Raw genomic sequence first — 24,906 nt, 5'->3', positions numbered from 1 at the left:
ATAAAAGTATCTACAAATATTTGTGAATAAATCGATATTTCGACCGTTATTTGAGCGCCACTTTTAAAAATTTTGAGTCTCAACCGTTTTGCGGCAATTGTGAAACGGTTGAATTTGAAGCACGTGGGTTTTCTTTTAACTAACTTTATTGCTATTTACTTCCAAGGATTTTATTACTTCAAATGAAGTTCAAACCCTGCAAAGACTTCCTTTCAAATGTCACATTTAAGTTGAACCCAATCAAATATACTTGAATTGTTTTATTTATTATTTTCGTTTCTTACAATTGCAATTTCGTTTCGTTACATTTTGAATGCGCTTATTAAAACTTGTAATTTGTTTGGTTTTCTGGTTTTAGGATCTCTGTTTTGTGTTAAAAATGAGAGGTTAACAATCTTTTAAATTAGCTCTATTTGCTTGACGTAAAACGTGTTTCTTTTTGTTAACGTAGTACTTTTAAACATTAATTGTTTTTATTGCAGCTTCGTGTACTTTTTTGCCTCATTGTTTTTGTTTTTATTTTTATTGCAAATACCGAGAGTGTTATTTAAATTCAAAATCGAAAGGTACAATTTGTGGTTAATATTGGTTTTAGTTTCTGATTTAGTTTAGTTTATAACTGTTTGTAAATATCCCTTTTTGTTATGAGACTTGGCAAATTAAATTCGTCCATGCATCAGCAGCTTTTCAAATTCTCAGATTCAAAATAGGATCCAAAGGTAAATTTTTGAATTGATATTGATGTTTGTTTTAATATCATGCTCGTTGATGCGTTTTAATTCGAATTGGTTGCTTAAACAATTGAACAATGAGGACCTCTCAAACGTAAACATGGAAATAGATCGCAATTGTCCAAGGGGAAAATCACATGAGATATTATTACAAAATCGACAATTTTACAATTACATTAACTATTATTATAATCCGGGTTAAAGCGATATTCAAATTCCTTCCTATGCTACAGGCAGTGTTTCCAAAGCCACTTTTTGTTAACTGGCGTGCTTGATAACTTAAAAAGTTTATTGCTTCTGTGTTTTAGTGGCTTTTATTAAGTTGGAATGATAGCTTGGTGACAAAAGCCAATCAAAAATAATGATCAAATGTGGTTTCCGCCCTTATTTTTATTATCTCATTGCTACTCTGGGTTAAAATGTTTAGTTTTTATTTAAATTTCGTTGTTTTTTTAGTTTGATAACTGTGACGTAACAATAACAAATAAAGGCCAATGAAATCTGTCTAAAACTATTTATGTTTGTAAGATGAGTGTATGTGTCTATATAGAGATAGACATAATCATTCCCAGCGGATCACCATTTAATAAATACAAAGGTTAGGGGTTCCAAGGCCCCTTCAAATCTAATCACTAAATAACGTACAAATGCAAAATAACTGCTTAAAAATAAGGCAAAGAGTAAGATCTTTTCGAACTAATAAATAAATATAACTAAAAGTATGGATACTTTCAAAGGTTCCGCCGGGAAATTTGTTTTGTTATTAGCTTGAGAAATAGTGAGAGAGCTATAGAGAAAAAGTGGCGTATGCGGGAGGTTAACCTTCATATTTAAGAAAAAGATATTTGTAAAATATAATAAATAAATACAGAATTTTCCTGAACCCCCTAAATGCCTACGCCACTGTGTGTGTTTTTTTAGCGAGGGAGAAATGCAAATGGGTGTCCTTACTTTCAATGCTTTCTGCAGAGCGTTTCCTTTCAATTTCCAGCCTCCTAGCCTCCAATTAATATGTATTTGAGCTTTAACAATTGTCAATGATTTCCTGTTCGGCTTAGTTCTCCTCCTCATAGATTATATAAACAAATTTAACATTATATGCTCGTTACATTCGAATCGATTTGGATTTCGCTAGCTGCAAATATTTAGTCATACATCGTTAATATATCAATTGTTTACTTGTAGATTACAATTAACGTTTCATTCCGCATCTGTCATGAATGTATATTTTCATTATAGGTGTATAATTAGGCTATAAATATTTTATTCTTCGAACGATATCGTTCTTTTTGTTTTTTTTTTTGTTTGTCAAAATTTTGAAGACCAAATAAATTGGCAATTATAACTACAAAAATTTAAAAGTGAGGCTGATCTCTGACTCTGTTTCTGGCTAAAATTGTCCCTGGCTAAATTCTAAATTAGTGAAATCATCCTAAACTGGGGATAATTTAGTGTTATACTATTCCATTTCGTTCGCCTAGATGTTTACGGATACGCAGATATCGCTATTGGGTATCAGCTCTATGAGGTTGCATCTACTCCACATGCAACTAGTACATTTGTCCTGCTTACAGACTATGTTCATAAGATATATGTAGAGTCGCCGGGTGTGTGGGGTGTGTGTTCCCTTTCGATCCGGTATAGTGGATCGAAATGATCGTTCTTCTGAGTTCTGAGGGCTATCTGGAGACCGAGACGCTAAACAAATGCGTAACAATTCACTGATCAAATTTAAAATAATTTAAGAATTTACGGTTGGCTCGCTTTAAACGGCTCGCCTCACTAGCAACGCTTTACAATTTTGGTTTCCCTCCGTATTTTGGTTTGGGTTTTGTTTTTTGTTTTTTTTTTCGTATTTTTGGGGCTATATGGAGTTTTAGGCCTTGAACAGCTGTGGGAACTCGTTGGCTATTTCCCGCACCAGCTGCTGATCGGAGGCACTGCACTCGGTCTCCTCGCAGAAGATGCGCGTGAAGATCTTCATGAGATCGTGCTTGCGGTGCTGGTGCTCCTGGTAATTCGTGTTGCGCAGGATGCGTCGGCACAGCTCCAAGTAGCAGGGTCGCGTCTGTAATCAAATCGGGTGTTATAGTAATCGAATTGGTCTATTGAATTGCTGCAGACTTACCGAACTGCCGGCATCCAAATCGGAGAGCTGGCGAACCACTATATCAATGAGCACCTTGATGTCGTTCGTGTAGAACATACCCGCCGTGTCCGAATGGCTGAATATGTCGATAAACATTCGCAGCACCGTGTTCATGTGCTCGTTAGGATGCTTTAGCAAGCGGGTTGGATCATCTGGTAAATATTTTAGAATAATAATATTATTTTTATAAAATAAAATCAAAAAAAATAAATATAGTGTTTTATATAGAAAATTCCATAATTATATATCATATCCATCTGGTTTAAGAATGAAAATATTTCTTACTACAACAAGAATTTTAATTTGTTTTTTAAATTGATTAAAAAATGATGATATATCACCTTATCTGGTAAAATTTGAAAATATTCTGTATTACTAAAGGTATTTTTATATCATTTAATCAAAATAAATCCATAGTGTTTTAAATAGATTAATTCAAGATGATATATCATATAATCTGGTGAGAAAGGATCCTTTTAACCATATTTTTAAACTGAAGGTTCAGAACTTACCTTCTCGATTGAGCAGTAGCAGTAGTTTCTCCGTGAACACCTTGGCGGAGGGCAGATTCTGCATACCCTCGATGATAACATTAAAGGTGTGTTCACTGAATTGCTGGTTAAAGGCCAATATCAAGGCAATAACCATATCCACCAGGAGCTCTGGATTATTTCCCTCGACAATTTCCAGCAGAAAGCTGGCAAAGTGAACACCCAAATAGTCTGGAAGATAAACCAAGTCATAGGAACCTTATTCCATTAATTGGCTAATCAGTAACTGAAACTCACCCTGATGATTAACTGGCATGGGCTGCCCAAGTGAGAAGATGATGGTCAGCATCTTGACCAGCTGCTTGAAGCGATCCAGATTGGAGAAGTGCGTCTTCATGTCCTCCACCTAGAAATGGAAATATAAGTATTTTATTCAGGGATCCCCTAACTTCCTTTATCCCTGCTCCTGCTTACAATCTCCAGCGGCAGCACCGAGGTCAGCAGTATGTCCACAATGATGTAGTCCAGATGGCAAGCGGCTGTGAAGGTCTTGAGCAGCAGTCGCTTGATGGACCAGCGCGTCTCCATCTGATAGTATTGCACCAGGTTGATGAACATCTGGTACTGATCGCAGGACATCTCGTAGCAACTAATGCTCTCATCAGCGTTGATCTGTGAGGAATCATTTGAGATGAATATATTAGTTAGTTTAAGTATTTGTTAATATGTAGTTTAATTATAGAAAAACATTGCCTACTTTTGAGCAGTACTAAAAGGGGAATCCTTTTGGCAATTTTGGATGAGTTCTTTCAAATTTGTAAAGTAGATTTTTTATAATAATCTTTCATACCTTAATTTAAGTACTAAATCTCACCAGAATCTCGACGAGCTCCTCAAGGAACTGAATGATGTCCTCCTCGTCCTCGTAGAGCATCCAGGTGCGCTGCTCCGTGTCGTTCTTGCAGTCGGCCAGCTGGGCGAAGAGGTACTGCAGCCGCTTGGCGTCGTGCGTGATGCCCAGCAGTTCCTTGGGCGTGGCCACCTTACCGGTGACATGGACAGCCACTGCCTCCAGGTACGGATTGATGGCCCCATTGTAAAGCTGCTCCAGGCTGGTCAGCACCACGCGCAACGCCTCGCAGGAGAGATCGAAGCTGAGGTTAGTGTTCCGACGCAGTGCGTCCACAATCTGATAGACGTCGGAGGACTCAACCTTCAGCTGACCCCCACCCGTGGCTCCCTCCTCGATCCTGCCCAGACTGAGACCGCGCTGCCGATGCGACGGGCTATCGATGCTGTCCAGCGCCTGACTATTATCCGCACTATCCCCATTGGCCTGGCAACCATCATCACTCGGCACGGCGCTGGCATCGTCCGACTTGTCCGGCGCACTGTCCGCCTCCTCCTGCTGCAGCTCCTGGTGCAGGGCCGCCGTACTTCCGTTGCCATTGCCATGGCCATTCCCGCCGCTGCTGCGCAAAGCCGAAGCCGAGGCGGATGCGGAAATGGATGCTGAGGCAGTGCTGCCATTCGCAGGCTTGTTCTGCTGGCTGGTGCTCATCTGGCTGGTCTCCTTGTATGTGGTGACCACATCCTCGCTGGTCGTCGTAGTGGTCGTTGTCGTCTCCGACGGCTCCGACGTAATGCTATTGTCCTGCGCCACATCCCCGCCGGCGGCTGCTTTGCTCGGTGCGGCCGCCGTGGGCGTGGCTGGAGCTGGCGATGGTGATGATGATGGAGCTGGTGCTGGCGGTGCTGGTAGCGGCTGTTGCTGCTGCGGCGTCTGGATGGTGCAGCTGCTGCCCTGGAACTGCATGCTGCCCATGCTGGGCGATTCAATCATGCCCTGATTTTGGAGCGCACCACATGAAGAGCCCACCGCCGGACTGGACATGCTTTTCTTGCTCATGTCCAGGCGCTGGGGGCCACCACCACTGCCGCTGGGCGGTGGACTGTGCTGGCGGTGCTGGGAATGGAGCTGCGTCTGGGATTGGGTGGGATGGGGATGCGAGTGCCGGTGGCTGCCCTTGTCACTGTAGCTCTGCGAATAGGACAGCGAGGAGTCGCCATCGCGCTCGGAACTCTCCTGCAAAGAGGGGGTACAAATTAGATGGGTTCCTTTGTGGTTGCACTCTAAACCCACCGCATAGAGTCGCTCCATGGTGTGCTTCTTCTCGCGCAGCCTGTCCAGCAGTTCGTCCTTGGACATGATGCCATTGATCTCATGATCCGTGCACTTCTCCAGCGATTCTATTGAGGAGTTCAGAAAGCTGATGAGAAAGTCGTGCTCCACCTGGTAAAGTTTTTTAAAGGGTTAGTAACTTGTTTAACCTCTTATTCAAGCTGGTTTGCCCACCTTAATCTTCATTACGTAATTGGAGGGCACAAAGCCAATGTTGCCCTTCATGCTGACCACTTGCCACCAATTGCGCTGGCGGGCGGATGTCTGGTACAGGATGAAGTACTCGCCCTCATCGAAGCTAATGGTCTTGGGATAGACCGCCTGGAAGTCGTACAGGGCCTTCAGCATCTCGATGCCTATGCCGATGCCCAAACCGATGTCACTGCTGCCACCTCCTCCTCCTCCTGCTGCTCCACTGGGGCCACTTGCTCCTGCTCCTTCTGCTGATGCTGCCTCTGCTGTCGCTGAAATTTGTATCATATAGGAAGCCGCATCATTTGAGTTGAATTTCAAAGTTGAAAAATTGGAAAATTTCTTTTTCGAGGGCGTCGGCACTCACAGTAGAAATACGGGGAAAAGTGCAGCGGGGCGCTAAACTTAAACAAAAAATCAAAGTTCACTGCCGAGGGCCAAACGGCGGACTGCCGACGGATTTGACTTTTTCTTCGCCTGTGAATTTTTTTTCGACAGCAGGAATTGCGACTGCACTGCACTGCAGAGTTCCGCAGGACTCACGCACACAGCCGCAAAACAGGATACGCCTGCTGATGGAATTTTTAATAGAGCGCCCCCACACAGGAAAAGGAAAATGCAATTTTCATATTTCACTTGCGCTCGCTCGCTCTTCCTGCCTTTCCCGTTTCTGCTTTGTGCGCTGCTTTTTGGTCCTGCAACAACGCCTTGCGCTTTTGATCCTTTTCAGCTTACATTGTTTTCCCCACAAACACAAACACGCCCGAGAGAGCCACGTGGCTTCTGCGCTCTCCACTCTCTTGGCTACACTGGGGGAAAAGTCTCAGGATATTTAAAAGTACCTGCTAATGTTGCATTTCTAAAAATCATTTCTTGATCTGATACAGTTACTGTATTACAGTATCATAAAATGCAACTTGTAAATGTCAGTAATTTATAAAATGATAATAAATGCTAAATCCGAATGTTAAAGGTCGTAACAAAGGCCCGAGTTCAAATCCCACCGCTGCTCAAGGAGTTTTGTTTTATTTATTTTTAAGCTAAATTATTATTTTAATATTTTATAAATATGTAAATTATGCAATTCTCTTTGTGTGCCAATGTTGTTGCTTTGTGTGAAAATCTCAACACGGACAAATCCGTTTCAAAACACAACGGCCCCTCCACTGCCCCGCCCACTTGAGATTTCTCTCTCCACGCGCGCGCATTTCCCTCTCTCTCTCAGAATGTCCTTGCGGGCGCGAACCGGTTCGTAAATTAGCCAGTAAACAACGGTACTAATAACCGTAATATTTGTAGTTCACATTTGTGGTTTAAAATGTAAAATCTTGTAAAGCATTAGAAATGTATAAATTAATTCTGCTAAAAATGGAAATATACAAACTAAACGTTAAACATTTTATTTAACTGAAAAAATGTTTTGTTTATTCAAGCACATTTTTTAAAATAAATAATTTTTACTAAGTAAAATGAACTAGATCATAATAAAGCTCAAATTCCATTTCAGATACTTACGCTAATGAAATAAATAGGGTTTATGCAGTTAGGTAATTTAAATTAAAATAAAATGGTAGGTAGGTATATAATTACGAAATAAAAGGATAATGGCCTCTAATGGCCTCCTTAACTTGCTCTGTTTAAAGGATAATAAGTAAATATATCATTTTGATATTTCATATTTTGAGTATTAGCAAAGTATGGCAATGTCTTTTATCCAATAGGGATTCAAAATAAAGGATCTGGTAATAATATTCTAAAATATTCCTCGTTTTACACCGATCCCTGAACTGAAAAGCCCCGTTTTCGAGGACTAATGATTCCGGAACTTGTCAAAGGCACCTGCTGGACTCTCACACAGACAAACACACGCCCATACACGCACACCCAGCCAAAGCGGAAATAATGTATGGAAATGCGACAATGGGGACAACAGAAAAGGAGGTGAAGAAAAGAGAATATGCCCGCCCACTTACCCATCTTTTGGGGCGCACCTTTTACTGTAATTGCGTTTGTCGGTTGTTGTTGTTGTTGTTTTTGCTGTCGTCGCTGCTGCTGTTGTGTTGTTGTATTGTGTTCCTGTTGTTTGTTGTTTCAGACGTCACCTATTCTTCTTCGTCCTGCTGCCTCCTCCACTTCCTCCACTTGACGTCCACGAGCCAAGGACGTTTGCATATGTATGTATGTGCGTGTGTGTGTGTGTGTGTAGCCGTCTTCTTTTCGTCCTGCCGATGGGCGTGTTTCCTGCTCCTCTTCTTATTCTTTATGCTCGATGTCCTTTTTGGGCGACAGTTACTTCCGCTGCGCCATCACTTGTTGTTGTTCCCTTTGGCAGCAGCACGCGAATGTGAATGTGAAATTCACTTGATTAATTTCGATGATGCGAGATGCGAAACGAAATATGTACGATGATGCTGCTCTCGCCAAACAGCGATGCACTTGTTTTTGTCTCCTTTGCTCCACTGTCTATTTGTCGCCGGCGTGGCAGGGGAGGGGGGTGAAGTGGGGCATGCTGTGGTCACTCGGTAAAGTGAACTTATAAAATAAAAACTCCTGTGAAAATAGAAAAAAAATTGATTTAAAAAAATGATTTATTTTAAAACGTATGTTTTTTAAATTTAATTTTAAATAATTTTTTATTTTCCTATTTAACAGAATGTTAAACAAATCGAGTGTTCACTGTTTTAGCGGTAGATGTATGTGGTTTTTGCAACGGCACTCTTCCACACCCAGAAAAAAAGCCGCAAGACACCCGCTCACACACGCGCACAAGGGTTAAGGGTGTCGTAGAGTTTGTTTATATTTTGTTTTTGACACGCAATTAATACCGCCAACCCAAAATAGGCACTTTTTAGCCACACCAACGAACTGTTCTCTAAATTACCAACTTAAATCCGCGAAATCAACAAACAAACATTATCCAATCACTTGTTTTTATTTCCTTATTTTGTTTTTTTTTTATTGCTTAGAGGTGGGGCATGCCGGCCTGTTATCGTTATCGATTTTTGGGGCATGGGGGGCTGCCAACTTGGCGCTTAAATTCAAAATTGAAAAGCTTTTTCCCTTTGGTTTTTAGCAAAACGTTTTTTTTATTTATTTGCATTGAATATATTTAACTAGGTTGTGGGGGGACAGTACAATAGGGTGGTTTATATAAAAATACTGTTTGAAGGGCAAGCAAATAATTGGGCTCTGTTTCGTTATAAAAATTGTAATTTAAATGCTAGCAAATTTTTTGGTTAAACGTTTTGCCTGTGGCACACATATATATATTTAGTTTTTAATTGGTTATAACCATTTTTGTAATCTTGCAATTTCAGCTATTTTAGTCTACCGTTTGCAGGAGAAACCCCTGTGTGATAACATTAAATATGTATATATCGTATTTAAGTACAGTTTTTTTCGGTTGAAGAAGGCATCTTATCAAAAGTCCACAAGTCCTAGACGACCCAATTCTGTTTAGTTTAAAGATTCAACAATTTTTTCCGTTTATTTGCTTGCTTGTGGTCATAATAAATCATAATCGTATCATAATGGTGAAACAATTACATACACAATAAATTATAATAGCACAAGTGTTGTTTTTAGTTATACTTATCATATCTAGTTTAATAACAGCAGGCCACTTTTAGACATATGTGTGTTTTGCGTGTGTGTGTGTGTGTTGGTGTGTAAATAGATCTATTTAAAAAAAATAAACAACTTTCCATTGTACTTGCATTTATAAGAATAGGAATAATATAATAAATATATATGATGTAAACGAAAACAAACAGAAATACGCTTTTAACCTTGCCTCGTTTTGAACTATATGTATTCATATTTTTTGTAGGTCTTGCGGAACGGCACTTGGTTGAGATTTATGTTGTTGTTGTAGTCCTTGACATTGGTATATAGTAGATTTCGTAGTTCTCTTTTGTTATCTATTCAACTATTGCAAATCAGTTGTGATCGAGGGCTCGAAGGATCCCGATATTCCATCGAAACCAATAACGACGAGAGCCTGGTGAAGCGGAGGATAATAACCTGGCTGGCTGGGGATCCGCGCAAGGGGATCCTCATGTGCCCCATAACCATTCCTCAGTCCTCAATCCATCCTCCATCCTCCTCCTCCTGCTGCTGTCTGCCTGCTTTGCGCATTTATCCAAAGGCCACGCACGGCCGCAAAACATTTGTCCACAATTAGGATCCTGGTGCACGCTAATTGTTAATCCTTTTCGTTTTCCTTTTTTTTAAATTATGCTATAAAATTAATATTGATAAATGTTGCTCCGTATCCGTATCGTTTCGGTTCGTTTTGCCGTTGCCGTTGCCTTTGCCTTTGCTTTTTGCCCTCAACAATATGCCGCACTACATCCAAACGGACCCACAAAACCCGAATCACATGCGCCGGCCACCGGCGGCCAGCTGCGTTGGTCGCGTCCGCAGCGCGCTCCTCGATCATTTCTCCTCACAGCAGCCGTTCTTGGCCAGCTGCTTCTGCAGCGCCGGCGGAATGAAGTCTTTCGTCTTCGTCTTGGAATGATAGCCTTGGCCGAGCAGCGCCGGCTCCACCTGCTTGCCCTCCTGAATGCCCTGGATGCGCTTCAGCAGATCGTAATTGATGCGCTCGCTCACAACGGAATCTTGCCTGTTAAAGATTTCGGATTAGTTAATCTTCAGATTGTATATCTTAAAGATATCACTTACTTATAATCCGGGTGACTGAGCACCTGCTCACGCATCCAGGTGGCCGTGGTGATCAGCTCGCCGGCGGCACGCTTCTCAATAAAGCGCAGATACTGTTCAATGGTGCAGTGTGTATCGGTGTCCACCTCCATGGACTGCAAATAGCTGCGAATCAATGGCACCAGACCGGGAAACACGTTGGGCTGTGGCGGGCAGAGACAAGATGGCGTAAGTTATCAAGTATTCCCGTCTTTATAAATGTATATATGACCCTTACCTTGCCATTGAAAATCTCATTGATGGACAGCAGCTGGAACAGCTCGTTCTCCTCGTCATCGGTGTCGGTGTGATCGCTATCTGCGCCATTGGAGGAGCCATTGGTGGAGCCATTGGTGGATCCATTGGTGGTGCCGTTGGTGGTGCCATTGGTGTTGCCATGTCCGTTCATCTTGGCCGTACCATTGGTCAGAGGCTGCTGCTCCTCCTGGTCGCCATTCTCGCTGCCATTTCCATTGGCCAGTCCATTGCCATTCAAGCTGTTCTTGCCATTCGTCTGGGCCTGAGCCTGAGCTTGAGCTTGGGCCTGAGCCTGCGCCTTGGCCGCCCTTTGTTCGGTGGTCTTTGAGGATTTACGGAACCAAAACTTCTCCTTGCGACAGGCATCCCGCTTCTGTGCGGTCTGCATGTTCTCGTCCACCTTGCTGATCGGCGTGAGGAAGTTCAGCTGGTAGGAGAGGATCACCCGGGTGAGCAGCACCACGAAGCAAACGATGGCCGCATTCTCGAAGTCACTGATCTGAGCCTCGCACGGTCGGAACTCCACACGCCAGCCAATCGAGCTATTCGGTGGCGGCGGCTTGAAGCGCATGGTCTGCCAGTTGGTCGACTGGATGTTCTCGAAATGATCGGTATCCTCGTTGTCGTTCTGGTGCACCTTCTCGCTGAACAGCGATACCGTGTCGCGGATAAACAAATGGGCCACATGCTGGGCCAGCAGATGATCGATACCGCCCTCAATTAGACGCTGATACACCGTCTCATCGTAGGTGAGCGGCACATCGTTGTATTTGGCTCCCTCGGGCGACAAATAGGAGTCGATGGAATCGTATCGCGACTTGGCAATCCGGAACTTTTGCTTATCCAACGGCACCAGGCCGCGTTCCTCTTCTGTGCGGCAATCCACCGACGAGCTGATCACATTCCAGCGGCAATCCGACTCGGTAAGGTAGCCCCGGTAAATGGGCGAAGCGGCCGTCAGGGCCAACATGATGGGGCACAGGGGAGCCAGCTGATCGTAGAGACGTCGCGCCTCCGTGATGTTGCAGGCCTGGAAGGTCAGCTGCAGGCAGCAGCAGCCCATGCCGAAGCCCATGGCGTCCAAGAGGACCACATCCGGCTCACCAGGCGGGGCACCCTCCACCGGCAGCTTGGTCTTCGTGTCCTTGAAAACTGCAGGGGTAAAGATACAATTAGTTAGCATCTTAGTTGCTTTTTCAAAACTGGTTGTATACGATGCAGCGGCCTCAAATCGAATTCAGGGCATCGTGTAGAGCTTGTTGTAAACGATACAGCGTTCTCAAAATGAATTCAGCTGGTGCATCGTTTAAAGCTTGATTTAAACGGTACAGCGCTTTTAAAATGAATTCAGCTGCTGCATCGTTTACAGGCTTCTCCCTTAAATTATAGAAATGCTCACCCTTCAGCTTGATGGACACCTTCTCGCCGCGTCGCTTGCGAATGTTACGGGTGAGGGTCTTGAAGCGCGGATGACCCGGAAAGATGGCCTCATCCGGAAAGTAGAGCGAGCGGGCCGAACTAAGTGGATCCTCGGGACGTGGCTGGGCCAGTGGATAAGTGAAATTTGGGGCGCCCAGGCGCGGGAAATTCGTGATGGACATGACGCACTCATCCTTGGCCAGCAGTTCGGTGACCTCCTCGCGACGATAGCGCATATTCGCCTCCACCAGATTGAAGTGGGCCATCAGACCGCCAAAGGGTTTGCCGGGTGTGCCCTCAATCATATAGGCTCCGTATTCCGGACGCCACAACGACTTGACGCCCTTGGGATCGGCCAGCTCCTTCTCATTCAGCTCGGCCAGCAAGTCCTGGGCACGCAGGGCCACCCGGGCCACCTGCTGCTCATCATCGAACTTGACAATGATGTACTCCACCTCGTCGCCCCACTTCAGAATGTCGCCCTGGCGATCCTTGAGTCTGTGATACAGGTTGATGAACTGGTTGACACCATGCTCACGGACGTGATCCGCCAGTGCCTTGGTCTCCTCCCAGGAGAGTGGACTGCCCTCGCTCAGTAGACCCATTGCTGCAAAGATATGAAAGGGAAAATGGGGATTACTTAAGGGTTTTACAACTTTATAGAGGGGTAGGTGGGAAGATAGGACCTTTAAATTTTGGTTGTTTTTGTGTTTTCGCTGCCCCGACCTGACCGATTCCGATCCAAACCGATCCGGTGTGACGTCTGGTACAGACTACTACGACTACTGCGCCATTATCACCCGGAATACCAGCCCCACCATCACTTCTCCACTCAACTTTTCATTTCCATTTCCATTGCAACTCGCACATTGTGCAATCGCATTCGAAACATAGAAAACTGCAATCGATGCAATTGCAATTTGTAATTTGCATTTTCAATGCAATTGCATAAACAATATATGACTGGGCCACACGCGGAGAAAAAAAAAAACAATGAATAAGGAAGCTTAGCAATATCAGACACGATTGTTTTGATTTTTCTTATCAATACGATTTGAAATCTAATCAATATTAAATAATAACATGAATTACAGTCTGACTTTTTTAAAACGAACCTTAAAGTATTTCACTTACAACTCTATTTTGAGTTATTAAAAATAGAAATAAAAATAATATTATTATTATATGATATTATAATAATATAATATCCCATTATTACATTATATTTATAAGAAAGATTAATCGATTAATGAAGAAAATATTGCTTGTAAACGGTGCAGCAGCATTTGTAAGTACCAAAATATATTTCATATTATTTCCTCCAATTTTTGTATTACTTTGTAAGTATTTCTCTCAGTGCAAGCACGCTTAATTCTTAATACCCCGTCTTCGCCGTTCGTCAGTCAATGGCCTCCGATTGCTGTTCAAATTTCACATCCAATTCCCCCGAAATCAATTACTTTATCTACGTAATGTCTTTTTTGGACACAAGTGCATTCGTGTGCCAAAGCCAAGTGCATTATTTTGTTGTTTGCTCCTTGGTCTTGACACTCGCACAATTTACAACATTTGACTCAATTAATTGATAAGGTGCGACGACCAAATATTAATCAAATAATTGATAAGGGGGTAGAGGCAGCCTTTGGGTATAATTCCACAACCGTCTGTATATATATATATATGTATATTTGGAAAATATATAGTATATGTATATTTAGACAGCCGACAAGTTGCTGTGGGCCACTCCAACTGATTGAATCATACGCGGGAATCAAAAATTTCAGATCGCAGATTTACAAGCGGCACCACAGCACTCAAAGTGAATAACCAACAAAAAATAAAACACTCCACTCTCCAGTCCACTTCACTTGACTTCAGTTCACCCCATCCGACATCCGATCCCCACCAGCTTCCCCCGAAATCAATGTCAGAAAGTCAGACCAACTAGCGACCAGTGGACCGTGCTACCTATACTTATAATGCCTATAATAATAAACCCGATCGTGGCCAAAAACGCAATTACAACGGAATTCGGAGCGACAGTTTCGAGTTCTTGACACGATTGTGCAATGTTTCAGCTGCCAACTGTTGAATACCTTTGGAAATCTAATCCTATTATGTTTAAACAGATCTCTGACAATCTTGAAACGAATTCCAAGAAGCCGAACCACTTTAGTATCTATCAGAACCTTATTACAGAAATCACTTTTAAATACAAAAAATATTTTAAGTAAAAGCACATTAATGGAAAATATTTTGTGTGATGGTTCTAGAATTTTAAATATTTTAAATTTATCTCAATTAATTGAAAGATTTTTTTGTTTCAAATAAATTTATTGAAGATCTTAAGTTCTGGCTAAAGAAATTCTATGATCATCTTTATATTGCACTTTACTATTGTTTTATTTATTTATATTATATTAAGAAATTTTTAACTAAGCATTGTTGATGAAAAAAACTTCTAAAAGTTTGTATTATATTTAATCTTTAATCCTTTACAAATAATTCCAAAATTCTTCTTCTTTAATTTATTCCATAATTCTGAATCCATCCCTTACTACTACTCATTTATTTCAAATTCAAACATCTATAAGAACTCTAAAATACTTTTAGTAGTAAACATGAAACAAAGAAGGATCTATGTTAGGAATCCTTTAAAAAAACTAATATTCCTCATAAGAATGTTCGATATAATATTTCACCGAAACTATAATACAATACTTTTCACTCAAAAAAAAGATCGTTCACTGAAGATCACTTTAGTTAGGGATACCTTTTTCCTAAATGTGGATCTCGCTCGCTGGTTATTTACACTTGCGATTTACAACTGGAATATCCGTTTCTTAGTTTCGAAATGCCAGAAGGTTTTGGTCGATCCACGGCCAAACAGCGACTAAATATATACGCGGCCAGACTCCGGCTTTTTATGGAGCGCTACGCTGCCGATGTCGATCGGATCGTTTGACTTGACGACGAACCGAAGAATCCGAATTCCGAGTGATGGGTTTACTGGGCCCAGTGGGAACCCACTCCGCCAGAACGGAACGGAAGACCAAGGAATATGGGGGCAGGAGTCCATATCTGGACGATCGGGCCATAAATGTGATCCATGGAACACGGGACGGCACTCGAAACGATCAAGTGCTATTATAATTATTTGAGCAGTTATTTATTATATTTAGAATTACTCGACAGGCGTGGTGGAGGAGGAATACATTTTGTCGAATCTGATAATCTGGTGGGAAGGGTTTATTATATATATTAAGTTTGATACATATTTATAGATTTCGGGGGCTTTGTTGGTTTGATTTACCACCGCCACAATAAAGATTGCGGCGGGGAAGGGGGCGCTATTTTGTCCACAAAATACTTCAGCCGACACATCTGAATTGTAAATAACTGCCAATCAAGTTTCGCCAACTTTATAATATTCAATGGGTCGGAGAGGAAACGCATAGATTTCAATCAATTGCCCCTAGTATATCATCGTTTTCGTTTCGCTTAAGCTTCTAAATCCGTACATGATTCAATGTTCGTACTTCGAAGACTCTGTGAAATCGGAGTAGGTACAATTCCAGGTAGTATCGTTGGAAACTCTGGTCCCGTCACAGCTGCAATACCATTGTTGCATTCCCAAGAACCCAAACCGCAAGTGTTGGGGCCCACTTTTAATATCGAATCGATCCAAATAATCGACAAGAATTTATAAAGTTTAAACTCGAATAAACCTGATATCCCAAACAACGAATAGCTATCCACTTTCTTAGTACCAGTTTCGCCCAGTATTTACCAACTTTGTCGTCATAACACTTTGTAATAACTTGGGTAATACGATCTATCAGTCTATTTTATTGGCGGTCAATTACACCGAAGATAATTTGATATTGTAAACTTGATATTCGCTTTCGGCCTTCAGAATTCAGGGACAGCCTTTATAAACATATACCTCCCCAAATCGAATATGGTTTATATATATCGATTGCCTGATTCAAAACTTATCATCTTAAACCCAACTCTTCTGGAATTTCCTATCTGGCCGCGTTATCATTATTTTTGATTTTATTATAACAAGTTAATTAATCTTTCTATCAATCGGCCTAGACTCACTCGACTGTGGTTTATTTATGAACGATTGTATGAGCGTATGACTATTTTCCTGCCTCCAAAACTAAATACTTATCGTCTTAATGCCTGCACTTTTGGAATCTCCTATCACAGCTGGCAACCAATTGAATGTGAACTCGAAAACAAATCAACAAGTTCGACGCGAAAAAAAAAAAGATTCGGCTAGGGGTGCTCTCGAGTGGGCACTTGTGTGGGTCTATCAATGGGTATCTTCTTCTTGGTACTGAGTTCCGTGGTTCCTTGGTTCCTTGGCTCGGAAAAGTTCGGAGAAGATAGGGTGGGTGGTTGATTTGCTGCCTGACTTACTGCGACGATGCAAATGCGCTTAGATAAGTCTCAGTTGCACAAGCATGCCCATGTACTCACATACGAGTATGTACATTGTACATATATGGTATAGGGTTATATAGGGGTTAGATAAGAGGCCACAAGTGCCCCTCATTTGGTAATTGCAGTTCGATGCGGGAACCCAGCCTTTATCTTTCACTCGGGATTAGGCAAATTACTGGAAGGCAAGTCACCACTGCCTTTATAACATCGTTATATCTTTATTATCGTTATGAATTTTTCCTGTTACAAGTGTACAAGTTTTCTTTATCTTAGGGCTTTAGCTAGATTGCTTTTAAACCTTTTTCTATTATAATATTCTTATATTTGTATTATAATTATTCAGGTTCTTCCTATTATTATCTTTATGTTATTATTTTTTATTTTGGCTGCCAATTAGCATTAGAATTCTAAATTTAAAATGAAAATGTAGTATAAAATAAATTGCCCTTACGATTTGTGATCTTTTTTCCTCCTTTTTGTTTGTTAGCTTTTGGGGCTGTTAATTAATGTGTACATTTTGAGTTTAGCACGTTCGCCTTAATTCTAACGTCACCGCCCTCATAGACCCCATTTGTAAATGCATATATAATTATATGTCCGCTGAGAGAATCGCTGTTCGGTTTTCTGATGCCTGATTTCAGATCCTGACCATCGCAATCGAAACTGACGAAGGGCAGCCACACAATGATTTTCACTTTTTAATTTTCATTCGGATTTCTTGCGTTCTTTTTTTTTCTGCCATGTCATTTATGAAAACAGTAAGCGGCGAAGCCAATACAATATGATACCATTTTGTGGTTGTGTTTGTTAGATTTTAAACTACGCAAAGTTGGCTAAGACCTGGGGGTATGAGTCACTCGGTTTTCGTGGCCTTTCTAGAAGTACACATTACAAAACCATAAAAAGACAGTTGGGAAGTCGCATAACTGAGCGGCTGACTGATAAGCCCAGTTCATAAGACGCGACATATGGTCAACAAAAAAAACAAAAACACAAAAAAATTAGACTGATTACAACTCTTTATCTATTGTACTCGGTATCGTGTGAAATTTCGCCCGAAATTTGGCCAATTAAAGGTTTTTCCAATGCGCACTACACTGCGTATACGCAATGTGCCTTAATTTCGTTTCGTTTCTTCTTTTTTTTACACTTTCAAGGGTCTTCAAATGGCGTCGCCAAATCACCAGTCAATCACCAGTCATAAGGCACATGAACATGATCCCCAAACGGAAACCAAGCGAATCTGAACATCCGCCCTCTCTACACCGAAAATAAACCCTAAAAGAATTTGGTTTTGATAACCGCACATCATTTTAAAGTATTGCCCAACAAGAAAAATCTTTTGATAACTTAAATTTAAATTAAGGAGTTATTTTAAAGTGTTACTTTAAGCTAGCCAAAAAAGAGCATCAAGCTATACCAAAATAAACTAGATATAAAAGTCTTGATAGGATAATATGTAGATTGGTTTGTCAGCATTTTTGACGCTTGCATTAAATAAAATCTAATGAGATTCCTTATTCAAACATGTTTACAATTTTCTTAAGTAATAGATAAATAATCTAAATATACCTATAATATTGATAGAAAAATATTACACATTTATTTATGTTATCAGGTATGTGTAGATATGTTATAGGATTATTTTTTATAAATATACCTATAATATAGATAGAAAAATATTACACATTTGTTTATCTTTCAGATATATCTACATTGTAATATGGATATTGTTTAGCAAACATTGCTTTTTCCGTGTGTACAGTCAGAATTTCGAATCGAATGCGGAAAGAAGCAATAGAAAATGCAAAACAAAACATACACACAGCCAACTGAGATGCCTTTGCCATGTTTTTTCAGGGTCGCCAGTCGGCAAGTGAAATAGAAAACAAACCCATTTCCCATTCGGTGAGAGCGGGAAAAATTCAATGGGCGAGAACTATGTGCAATTGCAGATATATGCACTTACATATATGCAAATTCAAACAAAATCGAAGCCCAAACAAGTTGAAAATTCTCATTCTTTGCCACCCATCATCACATTTTGGAATGAATTGAATCACTTGAGAACGAGATGAAATTAATGCTTAGCATGCATCTCGAGTTCTTTAAGCTCGAAGAGAAAAAAAATATGAAGAAATAGTAGAAGAAATACCTTCTAAAAGCAAAGTGCATAGGAAAAATAATAAGATAACGGACAGATTACGTATACGACTCATAAAACGGTCGTCGTCGCACTGAATTGCGACGTAATAAATTCACTTTGGCCATGACAGTCGCGGCGGTGGGGATTACGAGGGGGATTATGGGGATTGTGGGTATATCAAGGGGGTATTACAAGGGGTTCCGCCGGATTCCGGGAAGCTCTCGGGGGCCCGGCCGGTGGCGTGTATTATGCATATGGGAACCAAAGCGAAGAATTCCGTCTGGCGAGGAATGTGAAAGACGAGACCCGTATACGTCAGCAAAAATATTAATTTCCTAATTGATTGCCTGACGATAGTGTGCAGTGCGTGGCACAATTATAAAGAAAGTAGGGTATGATAAATATTTAACAAATACCTGAACCACTATTAAATGATTCAGTCTTGCCATTTGAATTCCTTGTAACCGAAGGTTTAGATAGGCAAGGAAATAATACCCCTTAACGGAAGGTTAGAAGAGTTAGTTAAAGGTTTAAATAAAATGGGTTCAAAATGGTTTTCTTTGTAATGATCCCCAACTAAACAAATATTTATTAACTTAATTTAAGCGTTAAGTGTTCAAGGGTTTAGATAAGCAAGAAATGTAAATCTCTTAACCGAAGGTTAGAATAGATGTTATTAGATTTAAATAAAATGGGTTTATACTTTTTAATTTCACATATTTTTCAAAGTGGGTTGTTTTTTTGTGTTCTACAAATAAACAAATTTGTAATAACACAATTTTTGTAATATTTATTTTAACCCAAGGTTAAGCATATTAGAGTGTTTTTTGTGCGACTTCTGTTTTTGTTTTGTTTGATCATTTTGCGTAGATGCATACGTATCGCTGGATTATGTATCTTTCTACAGACGTGAATGATGTTTTTATTAAACAAATTAGCAAACATTTTATAATACCGCACCCCTTACCTCACAACCCCCTCCCCCCAATTGTCGCCCACTTTTAACGCTTTAAATGGCAAGAGCATGTGTGTGTCAATGGCTTAATCATTTTCGGTGGTTTTATTTTTTCGTTGCTCGCTAATTGTTTTCGCTGTCAGTTGATGCACTTGTGCAAATAAATGCGTATCCATATATAAATACGAATATACATTTATTTGAATTCGTTGTCAGTTGTTGTTTAATTAGCAACAGTCGTCCATCGTTCAATTGCGTAAAATAGAGTGCAAACAAGTATCCAGAACAACCGCAGGAGTGACGCACTCGTTGGCAAAAGGGTCAAAACAATAGAGTTATATTGTATGCGATCTAAACACAATAATCTGGGTAATATTCGTCCCGCTATTGTCCAGAATTTGTGGATAATGTAAACCATGTGACACTTTTGCGCAACCAGATGTATTCTTTTTATTTTTAATTTTTCACTATGTGTTTGTCTGTTTTCGCCACATTGTATTCATTGCTCGCGAATGAAGATTGCTAATTGAAAAACAGTTGTTTGTTTGCTTTAAACCATGTCGCATTTTGTGGTAAATCAACACAGAAAACCCGGGCCAGTTGCTCTATAAAATGTTAGCTCGCCCGACAGTTGGAATCCAATAGCAGAGGGGTTTGAATGTCTATATGCCCTACGGAAATGTCATTAGGATCCAATAAAATCCTTTAGTTTGTGTGTGCGCATGTCGTTAAAATCATAAAACAATTAACTTAATGCCAGTGCAAAGCCATAATAACAATAACAGAGAAAAACAAAAAACAATACAGTACATAACAAAAAAAGAAACCAGCTAACAAACATGTGACTTATCGCATTTGGTTGCTAAAATTCATTTCCTGAACAACGACACTTAATTAACCAGGGGCACTGCAAGGGGTGCACTGCACTTGAGCGATGAGTAATAAAGTTTGAGTTAAGATCGTTACGTCTGGAGAACTTCGGAAGTCTCTAAGTCACGAGATCCCCATTTGAATACTTTGAAAACGATTAAGTCTGCGATCATATCGAAAAATATCACCAAGTCTCATTATATCATGCGGTTTATTCGATGCAAACAGCAAACGACCTAGAAACTTGCATAGTTTTAGCTTTCAGATATACATCTCTTTGAGGAAAACTTTATAGCTTGTGGTTTTTAGTAAGGTACTTAAAATTCTTCCACTTTAGGGCATTAAATTCGTGTTTATGTGAAATGTTTATAGCTTGTGGTTTTTCGTAGTTTCCTTAGCAAGCTACTAAAATACTTTAACTTCTACTTTTTTCAAAAAGCAGTCAAAAAACTTGAGAAATTTTCAAGAACCCATCTAATATTTTGATTTACATATTCATTAATATATCAATAATATAGGTTTCTTAAAAAAGATACAAATAACAAGGACACAACGTGCATTAAAAACGATAGCAATCACGGGTAATAATAATAATACAGGTATAAAAGCTATTACTCAAACAAGTTGGCCGTTAATGCGCATCAGCAAATTGTCACCTGGTCTCTACACAGAAAGAAATTCACAGAGAAAAATAAATAAAAAATAAAATAAATAAATTATGCCCTCAATTGTAATTAATTTTCAACTTTCATGCTGATATGCCAAAGAAAATAGTCTTTAAAAGTGTTTGGAGATATCATATTCATATTTTCCAAATATCATGCTGATATGGCCCAGATAACAACCTCTGCAACTCCACAAATTGATGGGAAAAAACATGATAAAAGCATTTATATAATATATTTTAAATATCATGCTGATATGGCCTAGATAACAGCCCCTATATCTCAACATGTTGATGGGCAAACCGTGATAAAAACACTCCTTTAACATATTTTAAATAGTCATGCTGATGTGTATGAGTAATTATGATAATTTTCGCTCTGTGTAGCAAATGCCTATGGCATTTCGAGAGGTTTTTTTGGTGCGTGACAATGGATGGGATTAGGCCGCTCAATAAAGGCAAGGCCAAATGGCACTATCTGAACGGACCCCGGTCGTATGCGCAATGTACTTATCTATCTGATATAAATATACATTTCATATATCTATTACAGTTGGCTTTTGGGGCAAGTCATGGTGCGATAATAATTGCAAATGTCATAACAACTGGAAAAGGCATTGAAAAGCTTTGATTGCTTTTTGCACGCTGCTATCAAACAACAAACAGTCGTAATTGATCGTGAGATGCGTAGGAAAGGGAGGGGGAAATACAGTAGACACTCTGTTTCATAAAACTATATTAGTTTCATTACAATAAAATTAAGCGATTTCCATTTTAATAAGTATTTACTAGATGAAATCTCAAAACAACCATTAAAAACAAAATGACTAAGTTTGCTGTCTTAATGTTATGATTTTAAATACTATAATATACTATAATAAAATAAAATGACTAAGGTTGTTTTCCCCTTTATTCTCATGAATTCATTGTATAGAAACATCACTGTAGCTCAGTGAGTCACGTTTATAATTCGTGAGATATTTCTGCATGTTCATGCTGATAGATCAGGAAAGCAAAGTGATATGATGTTTTGTTTTTCGCTGCTACTCCCATTCTCCTTTTCCCTTTTATGCCCTCTATCCTGATATGACGTCAGCCGGAAGCTTTGCATATTGTGGTGAAATTGCGGCCAGCATTTCCATATTCCACCCATATTTTGGGGTTTTTTCTCTTCTCCCACGGGGGGGGGGATCTTTATCGGGGGCATTGCTGGAGAGGAATACCCCATTGACGCTCAGTCAAACGCGGCGTATGAGCAATCTGCTCGCGTGCTAGTGACGTCACTTTTGCCGGCAAACAGTGAGTCGACAAAATCCCGGAATAGCCGGGCCTTATATCGATGATTAGGAAGCCATTGCAGCTCCACTTTTTTTTCGATACGAGAATGCCAGAAGTTTCCACCCAAGGTCGTTTGATTCCCACCCAAAAAAGTGTACATATAGAGAAAAAAAAAACCGGATAAAGGGCAAGAAAAACCGGGTGTAAGTCACATGCTCATTAAAATGAACGAATGTCAAGGCTGCGACCACAACAACTGCACACCATAAAATATACAACAAAGTCCGGTGGATACTTAAAATCGAATTGCCCGGTAATTACGGCAAACATAGAAAATCAATACAAAAAAAAAAAAGTAGTTGGCTGCCCTGGTAATTACGCATTTACAAAATGTACCTATAGACACAATTATTTACAGCGCCAGCCAGAAAATTAGTAAACAAATTAGTGATAAATCGCTGAACTCCAAACGTTAATAGGAAATGTTTATAATAAATGGTACATTCTATTACGTTACGTTTTACGTTTTGATCTTATAAAAATGATCTGTTATAATAAACTATGGTTTTCTTTGCCTATAACTAATAAATACATATTTTAAGAACCAATACTTTCTAAAATTTAGTTCCATGTTCTGAAAACATCAATATTTCTAAAGATCAGTTCTTGGTACAGCTATTTCCAAATCATAAGATTTAAAAATTCTTCTGGAAACTCCTAATATTTTGCCAACTGCTGTGGGCCGAACGGAGCCCAAGGTCTTGCCACTTTGACCCGCTTTGAGCGAAATCATTATAAAACCTGCCGCGTCACTAGTGTTAAATGAAATACCAGTAATAGCAACAAAAACACAAGCCGGGGGAAAAACACCAACAACAATTTACCGGCAAAAAAAAGGAAGGCGCAAACGCACACACGCGCAAACAAAACGCAAAAGCAAACACAAACAAAAGCAACGGTACACGCGCGCGTACTCGTTCCAATAAGAAATGTCCTCTCAGCTGTTGCGTATCCGCAACGTTGTAAATTTGAAGAGAGAGAACTTACTAGTAATAACTTCACCTAATTGAAATATACTTAAAAATACTAAAAGCATGTAAGACCCCAATTTGACTTATTTAAAAAGTATGCTACAAAAATGTGTCCTAAATACCCTATTGGATACGCCACTGCGTCTACTAGAAAATAATCCACAGGTCGCCCTTTTTCTAATCAATTGTGGGAATTTGTTGCCAACTAACTTTTGAAAATATCATAAAACACATGTTTAGATTCTTTATTTCCCTCACTATGTACTAGCGTTTATTTACTAGCGATTAATATATTATTAAAATATGTGCACTGACCTCCTTTTGCGCTCCCTCTCTCGTTCTCTTTCTACCGCTCTCTGGTGTTGCAGTTTTGGTAGGTTGTGTAACGTTATTTGCCGAATTTACCGCTGTTTTTGCTCTCTCACGATTTCCTTTATTTTGTTGCTGACACGGTGTCGGTGCGTGGGTGTGTGGGTATTTCTATCGAAATCGAATTCACGATTACTTTTATTATTACAAGAACAAAAAAAAAAAGTAAAATAACAAATGATTATAATAGCGGGTCGCGTGTTTTCCTCACTTCACACCCTCCAATAAAACTTACAGCTGCGGCGTCAGCTGCTGCTGCTCTCTCTTAAGATGTAAACAGATATTGCGTACAGGTTTTTCAAAAATATAGTTTCTTTTTGTTTTAGTTTTTCAGTTTTAATTATAGAAATGCGGCTGCCACCGGAATTGAGATCGAGAAATCTCTAAAATCACGGGCGAAATTCAGGCGAAACGAAACGTGCTCCCCCGCCCGGAAAGGTTCTTTCCAATTGGAATTGTGGTGAGTGGTGTGGGGGTGTGAGTGCTTGTGCGATAGTGTGCGTGTGGGTATTTCACAATATTTCCACTCGTTTTTACCGTGTTTATATTATTTGCAATTTTGGTTCGTACGCGTCTTAATTGCGTTTCCTTTGCCGCCAAGAGTTCCGCCAACGTAAACAGCGTTGTTAAAATGAATAAAAAACAATAAAACGCTCCTACTTTAAATACAAATTTTGAATGTGCCCAGCTGGTGATGGGGGAGAAAAACTGCCCGCCAAGCGTTAGTGCTTTTTGCTACCCGATAACGATAGGTCGATAGGCAAGCTAGCACGTGTTGCTTAATTTAATTAATTAATTAGCCTTTTTTTTAATATTTTATAAGATTTCTAGGTAGACATATAGATTGCTTTTAATTTCTATAAAGCTAGTTTTTTTTAGTTAATCTATTCTCTACCATTTTCAAATTCCTCTCACAAATAGGTATTTGGCCATTATCTCGTCAAATATAAGCTTTTCCTAAACAAATTACAAATCAGAGGACACTATCTTAGCTAGAAGTTTGGATTTAGCT

The 24,906-nt window shown here is 40.0% G+C and overlaps 2 protein-coding genes across 8 annotated transcripts; both read right to left on the bottom strand.

The window, feature by feature from the left end:
• Positions 1-245: 245 nt before the first annotated feature.
• Positions 246-8,745, bottom strand: LOC108019059 (NCK-interacting protein with SH3 domain). 3 transcript variants are annotated; one of them, XM_070997713.1, is made up of 10 exons: positions 8,627-8,745; positions 7,719-8,295; positions 5,728-6,017; positions 5,515-5,664; positions 4,246-5,457; positions 3,846-4,043; positions 3,669-3,777; positions 3,393-3,602; positions 2,860-3,032; positions 246-2,799 (listed from the first exon to the last, which is right to left on the bottom strand). In XM_070997713.1, the coding sequence occupies exons 2-10, from the start codon at positions 7,720-7,722 to the stop codon at positions 2,608-2,610; spliced, it is 2,538 nt and encodes an 845-aa protein (XP_070853814.1). In that variant the 5' UTR covers positions 7,723-8,295; positions 8,627-8,745; the 3' UTR covers positions 246-2,607. The 3 variants fall into 3 exon arrangements, with proteins under 3 accessions (XP_070853814.1, XP_070853815.1, XP_016942180.2); XM_070997714.1 differs by having other exon boundaries at positions 7,737-8,295; XM_017086691.4 differs by lacking the exons at positions 7,719-8,295; positions 8,627-8,745 and adding an exon at positions 6,113-6,412.
• A 468-nt stretch (positions 8,746-9,213) lies between these two features.
• Positions 9,214-24,586, bottom strand: Gclc (glutamate--cysteine ligase). 5 transcript variants are annotated; one of them, XM_017086692.4, is made up of 6 exons: positions 24,432-24,586; positions 23,841-24,005; positions 12,107-12,733; positions 10,688-11,859; positions 10,432-10,613; positions 9,214-10,372 (listed from the first exon to the last, which is right to left on the bottom strand). In XM_017086692.4, exons 3-6 carry the CDS (start codon positions 12,729-12,731, stop codon positions 10,183-10,185), a joined length of 2,169 nt encoding a protein of 722 aa, XP_016942181.2. In that variant the 5' UTR covers positions 12,732-12,733; positions 23,841-24,005; positions 24,432-24,586; the 3' UTR covers positions 9,214-10,182. The 5 variants fall into 5 exon arrangements, with proteins under 5 accessions (XP_016942181.2, XP_016942182.2, XP_016942183.2 ...); XM_017086693.4 differs by having other exon boundaries at positions 24,465-24,574; XM_017086694.4 differs by lacking the exon at positions 24,432-24,586 and adding an exon at positions 24,130-24,388.
• Between the last annotated feature and the right edge of the window lie 320 nt (positions 24,587-24,906).

The sequence above is a fragment of the Drosophila suzukii genome, chromosome X (genome assembly GCF_043229965.1).
Source record: "Drosophila suzukii chromosome X, CBGP_Dsuzu_IsoJpt1.0, whole genome shotgun sequence".
NCBI lineage: Eukaryota > Metazoa > Arthropoda > Insecta > Diptera > Drosophilidae > Drosophila > Drosophila suzukii.
This window is presented reverse-complemented; position numbering and strand designations above follow the sequence as displayed.

Excerpts from the sequence above, each read along its gene's own strand:
- LOC108019059 (XM_070997713.1), bottom strand. Across the intron at positions 5,458-5,514 it reads CCATGGAGCGACTCTATGCG|GAGAGTTCCGAGCGCGATGG; the intron begins GTGGGTTTAGAG and ends CCCTCTTTGCAG. Across the intron at positions 3,033-3,392 it reads GCTACTGCTCAATCGAGAAG|ATGATCCAACCCGCTTGCTA; the intron begins GTAAGTTCTGAA and ends AATATTTACCAG.
- Gclc (XM_017086692.4), bottom strand. The coding sequence starts at position 12,731 with ATGGGTCTACTGAGCGAGGGCAGTCCACTCTCCTGGGAGGAGACCAAG. Across the intron at positions 10,614-10,687 it reads ATGAGATTTTCAATGGCAAG|CCCAACGTGTTTCCCGGTCT; the intron begins GTAAGGGTCATA and ends TGCCCGCCACAG. Across the intron at positions 10,373-10,431 it reads CTCAGTCACCCGGATTATAA|GCAAGATTCCGTTGTGAGCG; the intron begins GTAAGTGATATC and ends AATCTTTAACAG.